Source organism: Buceros rhinoceros, unplaced genomic scaffold, assembly GCF_000710305.1.
Source record: "Buceros rhinoceros silvestris isolate BGI_N320 unplaced genomic scaffold, ASM71030v1 scaffold9429, whole genome shotgun sequence".
Taxonomy (NCBI): Eukaryota; Metazoa; Chordata; class Aves; order Bucerotiformes; family Bucerotidae; genus Buceros; species Buceros rhinoceros.
In genome coordinates this window covers 46,277-57,953 of record NW_010432106.1, presented here as the reverse complement: position 1 = coordinate 57,953, position 11,677 = coordinate 46,277, and the positions used below count along the sequence as shown (strand labels likewise).

Sequence of the window (11,677 nt, the reverse complement as noted above, 5' to 3'; positions counted from 1 at the left end):
TTTATTCCACCGTGAAGGTCTCCTGTTAATCTCATCTGAGGCCATCTTGGCCTGCTTTGTGTGCTCTGACAGACTGAATGCTTGTGAAGACAGTCGAGGTTCTTGAATGATTCATAGTCTTTCTCTAGCCTGGCACGAGGTACACAGGGTCCTGTGATCTCCACAGCAATTGAGAAGAATGCTTTGAATTCCGTAAGCCAGAAAAGCCCTTGAGCTGTGGGTCGTAACTGAAGTCAGCCTGCTCCCCACTGAAGAGCATTGTCCGCACCAGAAATATTCTGGACTTTTTTCACCTAAACTTCTGTTTCTCGGAAGTGTTGGCTGAAAGCTGTAGAGCACTCCTGTCTTTCCAGACAGAAACGTTTTTTCACTCTCTCGGGAAAGACCACTGTACTAGCAGTAGTTGGGGATGAGGGAGGAAGGAGCAGAGGGAGAAATATTCCAGAGAGAAAGTTTGGGATTCTTCTTAGGATTTGGATTAATATTTTCTAGTTTTAACAACTTGGCTACTGGATTCACAGGACCTGGGCCATGAGAAGCTTTGAGTCGGCACCATTCACAGAATCAGTGGGACTGGTTTGGTTACTGGATTGGGGAGGGGGGAGGTGTTGAGGGGGGTTGTTTCGTTTTGTTTGGTTTGTTTGGTTTTGGGGTTTTTTTGTATTGTTTTGTTTTGTTTTGTTTTTTTTGCATATGCATCTTTAACTCAGCAACTGGAGTGGGAGGTGGGGACAGTACAGTTTGCTATATTCTGAAATAGATATATCTACTTTACATACAAATTATGAAGCTGGTAATGACTCCTTGATCGTTAACGGACTGCGTGATCTAGAGCTTGTAGCTGTTTAGCAAACGGGAGGTGTGTGATAGAAATAACTAATGTGCTTGCCCAACATGGCATGCTCTCAACTAGTAACGCTATTGTCAGGTCTAAATACCAAAGCTTCATGTTGGCTGAGTGTTAGAGCACTTAGCACGTCTGCAGCATAGTTCACCACATAGTTCACAACCCATAAGCATCACTAATTTATTTTCATCACATATCTCAGGCCACTGGTGCGATTTACATAGAGGCAGCGGATGCTTGATTGGGATACTTGCAGCATATGCCAACCTGATAACGGCGGGGTATTTTTCATCACATATCTCAGGCCACTGGTGCGATTTACATAGAGGCAGCGGATGCTTGATTGGGATACTTGCAGCATATGCCAACCTGATAACGGCGGTACATTTTTTTTCTGTTTAATTGCTTTTGTATACATCTCATTGCACAACATGATCCCCTCATCTGCTTTGAGCTCATTTCTATAGTGTTTTCTCAATTTTAGTAGTACTTGCTCATGCAGGAGTTCCTGTTGAAGCAAGCTGCCCAAGCAAGAGTGTGGTATGCTTTGAAAGTGGCACAGCAGCTGTCTAAAACATGTCTTTTCATCATGCCCTGAAATCTCTTCAGCACAAGAGTTTCTATGCTACGATTGTACCATTGTTCAAAGTATTATTCTTCTTCTAAGGACTCCGCGTGTTCCTCCCTACATCGCCTTTTCTTGCAAGTGTATTCAGGCATTAGTCAATGGCTTGCTTTTTGTCATATTTTATTACGTGTTTATATAGAGAAAGAAAACATGAGCATTTATTTTAAAGGTGACAATAGCATTAAAAATAAAAACATAATTGCTTATATTTACATGTGCAGGATCAAAATTCTAAGCAGAAATTGCTCCTTTATAGAAAGGGTAGCTTTGTTCCAGCATTTTTATGTCCTTGACAAAAATGAACTGAGTGATCCTTTAGATTTTTTGCATCTTAAGATCACGTTGGTCTGGTGTGCCGAAGCTCTTGCTGTAAACATGACAATGGTCTTTACCTACTCAATGAACTTTATAAATCCGTTTGGTTATATTTTATTTTTACCATTCTAACAGAGTGTTACTCAGATCATTTACTCTCGCTTTTTAACCTTTAGTTTGCATTGCATTAAGATTAGAACTTATTTTATGTTTTGCAGTTTTAATGATAGTAAAATAACTTGCTGAGGTATCACTAGAAATAGACAATATTATAACTAGAAGGTATTATTTTGGGGATTGTGTTTGCTTACTAAGACATGAAGTTCATTTTTTTGAATGAGTGCTCATGCAATGCTCCTGTGGAGGAATTACTGTCATTCCTTGGTGAATCTTTATCTCATTGTGAAAAAAATAGTTTTTCCATAATTCCATTACAGAATTGCTTGTGTTTTATCCTGTCTAGAACCTATGCCTGTTACGGTGTTTTAGCTGCAGCTGGGGTTTAACTTTCACCTTTTTTATTATTGTAAAAGATCAGCTAGCTTCTTGGTTGTCTTAAAAATTATTAACTTGCAATACCCCAGATGCATCTACAATAAAAACAAATGGGAAAAACAGTATGCCAGAAAGTAATCAAAAGGCGAGTGGCAAATAAAGAGGAACTGTTACCGCAGGCATTTTAACTAGCCTCCCACCTGCAGCCTACATCTAGTCAGTCCTCGTGCTTTGCTATTTTTTTGAGTCCTATTATTTCAGCAGATGGAAGATTTAGGGTGGGTTGGAGCTTTTTGCAGAACTCAGGCAATATTTTATGTGCAAATTTCTCATAGTTTTTTAGGCTGATGTTTGGTGGGTTTGGGGGTGGAATGGTAAGATATAGCAGGATAGGTTTTAATTTCCTTTTTAAGAAAAAACAACAGATGGGAATATTTAGCTGTATAAAATACTTCTTCCCTTGCTTCCCCATCCCATTTCTCTATTGGAGTAGGCAGTAATTGTCTCTGGAGCACAAAGGCAAAGCAGAACACGTGTTTTATCCATAGCTACTTAAAGTCATGTTTTCCTCTGTACTCTGAAGCCAACAATAAGATGGGGTTTACACTAAGGCACCGTTCTGTAAAAGGGGTGGGTGAAATGCAGATTTCTGCCACTTAGATCATCACTGCAGCTGATTTTGTTCAGCGAATAACACGTACAGCTCTCACTGTCAAATGAGGTGATCTGGTGCCAATTAAATTGATTATTTCTTGCACGGGAATAGACTTTAACTATTCTATTTCTTTGCAAAGGCTGCATCCTTTGAAAATGAGAAACGGGTTTGGTGCATTTGTCCTGTTTGTCACATGTCCAGGCGTGTATTCCTGCATAGCCAAAGCTTTAGTTTTGCACGAGGTAAAAAAAACCAACTCATCCTTAAAAGTGTATAACAGAGTCTAATGAATGGCCAGGAAATACCCGGAGAGCTTTGAGTTACCTGGGGAGCCAGATTTGTGAATCATTAACGCGTATGTCACTCAGGTTGCCTGTACTAGGATGTATCACTGTTACTGTTAGAGAAAACTTCTTAGTAGTGGAAAGCTCAAGGTAGATGTGATATATTCCAACATTTTCAGAGTTGTCCTATCTGGAAAAAAAAGTCAGTCCTATGCATATGTCTGTGCATAGCAGCTTATAGTTTCAGTAAGTTGTGGTTTGATTCTGTTGTTTGCAGTTCTGCTTTACAAAGTTCCAGGATGCATTCATGTAAAGCAGGTCCACTTACTGTACAAATTTTTACTTCAAGTTTTTGCCAAGAACTTAAATAAATCTAAAATGTGAACAAAATCAGAACAGCTTATTCAGGAGGGAAAAAAGTTAACTTCATAAATCTAGAAGCTTATAAGAAACTCTGTTTCTTGGCTTATTACCTCTTTTTTTTTTGTGGGGGTTTTTTTTGTTTATTTGTTTGGGGGTTTTTTGTTGTTTTTTTGTTGCCCAGTCCCAGGGATTGTAAACTCTGGTACCTGTCAATCAGAAAACAAGGTACTTTCTAAAAATCCTCATCTACTGCCATAACTGATGACTGCTCTGCGAGGGACAGTTACTTAAGTGCTGTTAAATTAATAGTTGCTGTGCACAAGAGGAAGTTGTTTAAGGGAAGAGATTTTGAAGGGTACATTATCTTTTTGTAAATCAGTGATTACTGGGGAATATAAAATGGCCTTTTCTTTTATTCTGGATGTTTCTTCTATTCTAAAGTGAGAGGTTTGGACTGCGCTTCCAACTGCTGTGTAGGTGCTCTTAAAGAAATGAGTTTTGGCCTTCTGCCTACCCATCTGGTAAGGTGGAGAAATGGTAGGGCCTGGCTAGGTGCTTTTGACACTTAACACTGTCTCACCGGGATCTCACATTTCAGGAATGTGAGGTGCGAGCTAGTAATGGTGTAAGTCTTTGCTTAAAGCTGTCTAGAACTAAGTGAATAGCTAATAAGTCAGTCTTTGTAATCCATTTGGGCGAAGGGAGCTGGTGGGGATTTGTGATGGGGTTTTGAGATTTGTTTTATTTTCACAAGACACAACTTCTGTGTCTTGTGAAATAAAAAATAAAATGCCTTTTTAGTACATTGCGACTTTATTTTCTCTCTTAAAATGAAAGCAAATCAAAACCATAAGTTTTTCTGGTTCAATACAGAGTTTTTTCAGCAAGAACAGGTAATATTGCTGGAGATGGTAACCAAAGAGACAGAAGTGCTGGTGGCTGCATCAAGAGAGTTTTATCGATAAAGCATTCAGGTTGTCATCTCTTTAACCACCAGTGAGCTAAAAGACAGCTGTATTGTGTCATCCAGCGATGGCAGATCCCTTTGTAAACAAGGGGAAAACCAAGGGCTCATCCAGCTTGCTTCACTTAGATCCCTCTTATAGAATGGGAGGTTTCTGTTTCCCGGTTCACTGTAGATTTGGACAATCAGACTAGTCTCAGGCCTTTAGAAACCAGAAGTTTAGGTTTTGCTAGATGCAAAATGGGAGCGAACTAGTACGTTTTAGTGACCTTCCAATAGAGAAAAACTAAGACTAGATTCTCCCTTCCATCAACAGTTTAACCTTGTCCAGAAGTTTGAGGAAGAAAAACTGTAGTTATTTAAATCCAAACTGAAGGACAGGAAAGAGGTATTTGTTCTAAAACTGCTGGAGTTAAGGCTAAACAGCATAAATAAGAAAAAAATACCTCTGACAAAAACTGGCAGCCATACAAACTTTGTTCGAGTATGTGTCCAGTGGAGGGCCTAGTCTTGTTCCTCATTAGTCCCTCAGCAGATTGTAATTATGAACATGTTACATGGAAAAAGACTTGGAGCAAAGACAAAACATTGTTGACTTGTAGCCCTGGAATTGAGTAAAAATAATGACCCAGAATGTAGCTCCAAGCTGGCTGTCCCAGCCTACCCTAGCATGTGTTGTTCTTTCTCTGATGTGCCATGGTTTTCCATTTAGCTGTCATTTTCTGCAGTTAACTATCTTAACAAACTCTACTTGAGACAAACCTTAAAGTCTGTTCAGGAGATTTAGGTAATGCACAAAAAGCTTTTGCATTTTTCTAGCTGTGAATGCAGGTAGAGTTTCAGCAGCCCTGAACAGGTTCTGCCCTGGCTCTTTAAAATATTTCTTCCTTTCACTTTGCAATAATTGAGTAGAGTAGAATTTAGACAGAATGCTGAAACAGCTGGAGTTCTTGCATGGTGCTGTGTTTGGACGGCACTCAGCCAGTTAGAGGAGATGGTGGATGACTTGCCGTACCTGACCAGTGTACAGTTAGTATTGATTTCAACAGTGTGAGAGATTTGAGAGTCTGTGGCAGTAAGCACAATGGATCTTCTCTTCCTGTCCAGACACTAGCAGACCTGCAAAATAGTTTCCTCTGATAGAAGGATAGATGGCAGTGTCATCTATCTAAAAAAGAAAACCGAAGTGGGATCCGCAAGGACACATCCTGCACTGCTCTCACCTTGTGGATGACCTTAGATGTGAAGATACTAGACTGATTGACTTGATTCATATTGCATTTCTGTAAGGCCACTGATCAGAAAAAAACCTGTATGCATATGTGAGGGGATGGAGAAAACATTTTATCTTTATAAAACTGAAATGACTAGAGAGGCTATCCTGGGTTTGTTATATTGTTATTTAACCATACCTCTTTGAATTTCTCCATAATTAAATGCTTCGTATAAAAAACCCTGTATTTTTTTCATTTCTCCCAGTTGGCGCTTTCGACCTTTATCTTATGTATGGGTATGAAAAGCACTTTCGTGTTACATATTTATAAATTCTAAAATATACATTCTTCTCTTTGACAGGATTTTCTGTTCGCATGTCTCTAAACTATTTTGATTTATTTTACGTAATATAAAGGGAAAAGATAAAAAGTTCTGTTCTGTTTTACTTTTCTTCAATTCATACTGCTTCCTGGAGGTGACTTATTATTCTGTTTGGTACATGAAGAACTGAAAGGCAGAAGTTAAAGCTCTGCCCCAAGAAACTTGTAATCTAATTGAAGCGTATGAAACTGCATTCTCAGATCTCAGTGGAGCTGTTCCACCTCTTTTGACTATGTATTTGTGTGCAGCCAACTGAGGACCTGCATAAGAGGTTAGAAAGTGTAGTGGATTTGATAGCTGGTTTCTATTTTCCCAGCAAACTACCTTCACTGCCATCAACAGACCTCTTCTCCCTTTGGGAGGTCTGGGGTTTGGGGTTACAGTGGGTAATACTCTCAAAAAGGACTTACGTCCCGTGAGGTGACAGCAGAAGTAAATGCTTGTATTCCTTCTTCTAGGAGCAGTTAGGAACTAGCATAAATGGGCCTGTCTGCACAGACAGCTTCCAGCAAGTTGGGATTGTAAATAAGATTTTTGCCAGAACACTGTTGAAAAATAGAGATTGATGAAGGAGTTTCTGTAGGATGCCCCACAACTGCTGGGATTATTTGTGGGACGGGGTAGCCAGCATACAGTAGAGTTGGCACAAGCCCCAGTATAGCAGTAGTTCATGAATGGCTTCCATTTAAGCCTTTAAGCCCAGTTCTTTGTTCTGCGTTTTTACCAGCTCAAAGGCATCCTAGACCATGACTGCCTTTGAGGCATGATAACAGTGAGGTGAATGACAGTGCTGAAACGCATCATGCCATCAAATAGTATTCAGGCATACCTATCTTAAAAGCATGAAGTAAAATTTTTATATACAGACATACTGGTTGGTGGAGTTCGTAGTGCTGTGCTAGCTTCATCAGCCTGCCAGAGTTTGAACTGCGGCATCAAGTACTTAATGAACAGATCCACAAGTAATCTTTAGAAAGTGCTTACAATTAAGGCCAAATCAGAGAAGCTTTGTACTTCTCATGACATTTTTACCCCCTTTGGCTTTCATATTATGGAAGCCACATGAAATCAGCAAGGAGTCTTAAATTCATTCTTTGAAGGTATTATAAAATGCTACAGAGCAGTGCGCTCACCTCCTCAGGACGAGAATGTCTGGCATTTATTTGCTTAGAAAAATAAAAGTTGGATTTGGCATCTTTGCTCTGTGTTGTAAATCATCGTTACTAGGCAAACTGTTTAGTCTCTTAATCGTACTACTCAAATCCTTGTTTCTCAATGGAAAACTTATAAGAAGCCCTGCAAATCTGATGGAATAGAATCAAAACATAGATTAAGGGAATGTAAATCAAATAACATCCTGTCAGTATGCAAATAACAGTGTTACTGACTTATTCTCAGTGAACGCGGTGAAACTTCTGGTGAAATGATACATTGCGTTTTCCCTTTTTCCTCCCCGTGTTTTCCCCTTCCAGATAATGTTTTAAATTTTCCTAACATTCTATCTTTGTCTGATATTTTGCAGGATTATGACTTGAGCCAGCTCCAGCAGCCTGACACCGTGGAACCAGATGCCATCAAACCTGTTGGAATCAGACGTCTTGATGAAAGGCCAATCCATGCAGAACCTCAGTATCCAGTCAGATCAGCTGCTCCTCATCCTGGGGACATTGGGGACTTCATTAATGAGGTAAAGGAGAGAAAAAAGAGTTTCCTCCCAAGATCTGATAACTTTTTATATTTTGTTAACAGCTGCTCATGCAGAGTGCAATTATGTTTGAACATAACTTTTTAAAACTTAGAGAATTAAAATTGTCTTGCTAGATAGAAGTAAATATGTTCTTTTAAAGTGCAGACAAATTTAATTAACTCATTCAAACAGAAAGGGAAGATATATCAATTAACTTCTGTATGTTTGCATTAATTACATTCCTAATACGTTATCAGCTGCTACCACAGTATCTCCAAGCAGGATTATTCTATGGGTTCCAAGTAATAGAGACTAATAAAATCATAGTTTAGCCTAAATTCCTGTATTAATTCACAGTAATTTAATAATGGAAGAAGTTTATTTTAATTTTCCTCATACATTACCCTTTGAATCCAGATAATAGTGGAAATTCAGTACCTCAAATAAGACCAAAAGTATTCTATGAAATAATCAGATACGGTTAGTGAGCAGGGCAGCTAAATTATGTGCTGTGTAAGTTGTTTTAATACTTGTCTTGTTACAGTACTTTAAAAGTCTTTGCATTATCTTTGATTCTTCAATCTAATAAAGATAAATGTAAGAATCAGACTCTACCAGGTTACAGTTCTGAAAGAAATGCTCCTACAAATATTCATTTCATTATTTCTATCACTGGTCATTCTTAAATCATTGGGTTTGTGGAACTTAAGGTAGAATGTGTTTCTTGTGCTTGCTGGTTATAGGCAAACAATTGTTAGCCCAAAATTTGCTACTTAAAAATACACTATATTCTGTAGAGGAACAGTAGTAGTTGTTAATTATTTTCTCTAATGTCCTCATATTTTCCATGGCAATTAGAGCTGGACAAGTATTGCAGAACTCTATTTGCAAATGTTCATTCTTGTGTGCTTTAAAGGAAAGTCAGGCTAATACACTGACGTTTTTTGTGTTAGCAAGCTTAAGAAAATTGAGTTTTCTCCTTTTAAGGTATACAACAATAACATTGTAAAAAAGCCTACAGGGAGATGGCTAGCAGGAAACGTACAGATATTCTCATAAGATGTTGTATTTTTAAGAGATTCCAGGTTTGGGGAGAGCTGTATTAGAAAGAGATGTCTGAGCAAAGAGGGTGTTTGCATGCTTTGCACTTCTAAATATTACAGTTATAATTGGCTTCTGGAAAACAGTGGAGACCTGGGGCAATAAAAAGCTCACACTTTTGATCAAGGCCGCATGCACACAAGAACTTCCTTGTGCTTCCTCAGCTTCTTCCAAACGATCGGTGTTTCCCGTGCTGTTCTCACACAGCTGTGACCAGACACTGCCCACCTGGCAGGGACTGGGGAAGAACCCATGATCCTCAACACCCTGGTTTTTCTTGTTCTCGAAACGGCTGTCCAGCTGCCTTACAGAGGACAGTAAGGAATGAGCGTGCAAGGAATGAGCGTGATTCTCCTGGAAAGCTGGAAAAGGGCCTGAGTTTGTCCGGCCTCCTACAGGGTTTGAATTACTTAGCAAGCTGTGCAATACTATTTTTCAGGAGCTTGTCACTCTTGAAGATTATAACATCAGTGTGTACTGTGGAGCTGTGGAAGCAGTACGTGCTGTCTGGATTTAACCCAGTGTGTTTATATCGCAGGACAGGCAAGCATGGGGTCACTTTCTTACTGCCCTCTGTGTTGGATCAGTACCTCTCTCTATGCTTCCACTTGCCATGCACCAAAAGAGAAAGCTTATCCCACCTGTTCTTACACAGTAAAATAATGTTAATAATATAAAATTGACTCTAAAATAAAATTAAACTTGGAAGGATGTGTAAAATCAAAGAAAACGTGGGAATTTTCCTGTCTGTGAGTTAGCTCATAATTAATTATATCTTGTGATTGAAAGGAGCTGTATGAGGTAGTTTCTGTGTTTCAGGCATTACATATTTACCTCCTTTTTTTTTTATAAGGTATTTCTTTCTAAGAATTTCATAGCAGTGTATCATTTTACTATGGGGCATTCTAACTAGCCCCCTCTCTAGCATGCAGTAGCCACCGAAAGGTGTCCATGCTCTGTCTTTTGTTCCCAGAAGTCTGAGCAAAATGGATATGTAATTTCTGTAGAACAGTTTCAGCTTAATTTGTGTTTTAAGTTAAAATTTCCCATGGCAAATATAATTCTAAAAAGTCTAATGAGAAAGAAGAAACAGACAAAAAGTCCCCCAAAACCTGATCTTTCAGAGCAGTGCTATTGCAGTTGAATCTCCAAATTGTCAGCGTCTAGAGCATAAACATTCAGGCTGCACAGGTTTCCAGACTCTTTTCAGACAATTCCACCTGCAGACCTGTCAAGGTTACGAATTGGTTTGCTCCTCTCTGTTTTACCTGGAGTAAATGAAAGAAGTATTTTGGGTAAAACCCGTATCAGACATTTCTTAGGGCGGTTCATACGGAAGATATGCTGAGCTGTGAAAACAACATAGCAAGGTGAGTAAGGGCAAAGCTTGTGTCTCTCTGCATCCAGCTTCAACATTGGATGTAACTTTTCCCTTGGGCAGCTCTGACCCAGGCCACCTGCAGAACTAGCCCAGTCAGCAGCTGAGCGAAGAGAGGCTGCCTTCAAGTTGTCAAAGTCCGTGTTACCCCATGGGTTTGAACAGACGCAACGCTTTCGGAGATCGGGCTGGTCTTTCGGAGGCCTTGGCCCTACTCCCAGAGACGCTGGTCAGCGTGATCCCTTGGGATGCTGGCCCACGTGTGGGAATTAATTTAGCACATTAGACACCCAGCATTGCTCAGATTAGCCTCTGAATTACTCCAGTTTTTGAAAAAAAAAAAAAAGTGCTATACCTCATTGATTTGGGATAACCAAAGGATTTAGCTACCATTGCCAAGCAGGCATGGGGTGTTCTATCTTCGTGCTTCTATTAAAGAGCCGTGGAAACAGAAACTGAAAAAGACCTAGTGGGTCACTCTGTTTCTTTCCTTGTGGCAGCACTCTGTCTTGTCTGCAGTATTATTTTCTAGCCGTCATCTGTTGTATTAAATCTGTTTAACTCAATGAGACATGCATGAGTGTTTTGTAGTGTTCTAGTGACTTCTAAGCTGAAAAACAAGTTGCAAATATGATAAAAACCGAAGTATTTTTATAACACTTATAAAGTTAAGATAACACATGCAGAGCTGTGAACTTTCTAAAACAAAGGAGGTGCCTTATAATCAAAATATGTTTGTCGGGCATCAGCTAAACAACCTTGGGGACTTTGTTGTTTTGTCTGTTTCAATGGGTAGATGACTCTAATTTAAGGGGGGAAGAGAAAAACCTCCTTTTCCAGTCCAGTGTACAAACAAGTCAGTGAAATAAGCCATGTGTTTCTAAGAATCCTCTGTAGACCTTCTTTTCCATTTTGAGCCTTTTAAAACATAACCTGCAGAGTGTGAAGCGTAATTAGCACTTGGAATAGTCAGGATTTGCAGGACGGTGTAAATTAGGCCTGTTTGAAGTAGCTTTGTTAATCGTGTTTTCAAGAACCACCTATGCTGTCCCTAGAAATCCTGAAACAATTACATTGTGGTGGCGAATATGTGGCTAAGAATATATTTCTAATCAATAGAGGACATAGCCTCAGGCAAATGGAATTTAAATTACAAACCGAAGGTCTCATCCCATGAGGACATGGAGGACCCTCAATTCGTTCTGAGTAAATGGTTATTAATAATCTTTCAAGCAGAGTAGAGACCCTCAGTGTTCTCTGTTTTCTCTTGTCGAATTAAAAAATGGTTCTAGATTTAAACAATTTTTTGTGTTTCCCTGTCAGGGTTCTTTTCTTTCTTTTCTTCTCATCAAAAGTCTGCTGAA

The 11,677-nt window shown here is 39.3% G+C and overlaps 1 protein-coding gene across 1 annotated transcript in view; it reads left to right on the top strand.

Annotated features, from left to right (window-relative positions):
- CDH2 (cadherin 2, type 1, N-cadherin (neuronal)) overlaps positions 1-11,677 on the top strand; it is a gene marked incomplete at its 5' end in the record, with an annotated part of 42,627 nt that overhangs the window by 26,212 nt on the left and 4,738 nt on the right. The window contains one exon of the mRNA XM_010143650.1: positions 7,670-7,834. Coding sequence (XP_010141952.1) covers positions 7,670-7,834 — 165 coding nt within the window. The remainder of the gene's footprint in view (positions 1-7,669; positions 7,835-11,677) is intronic.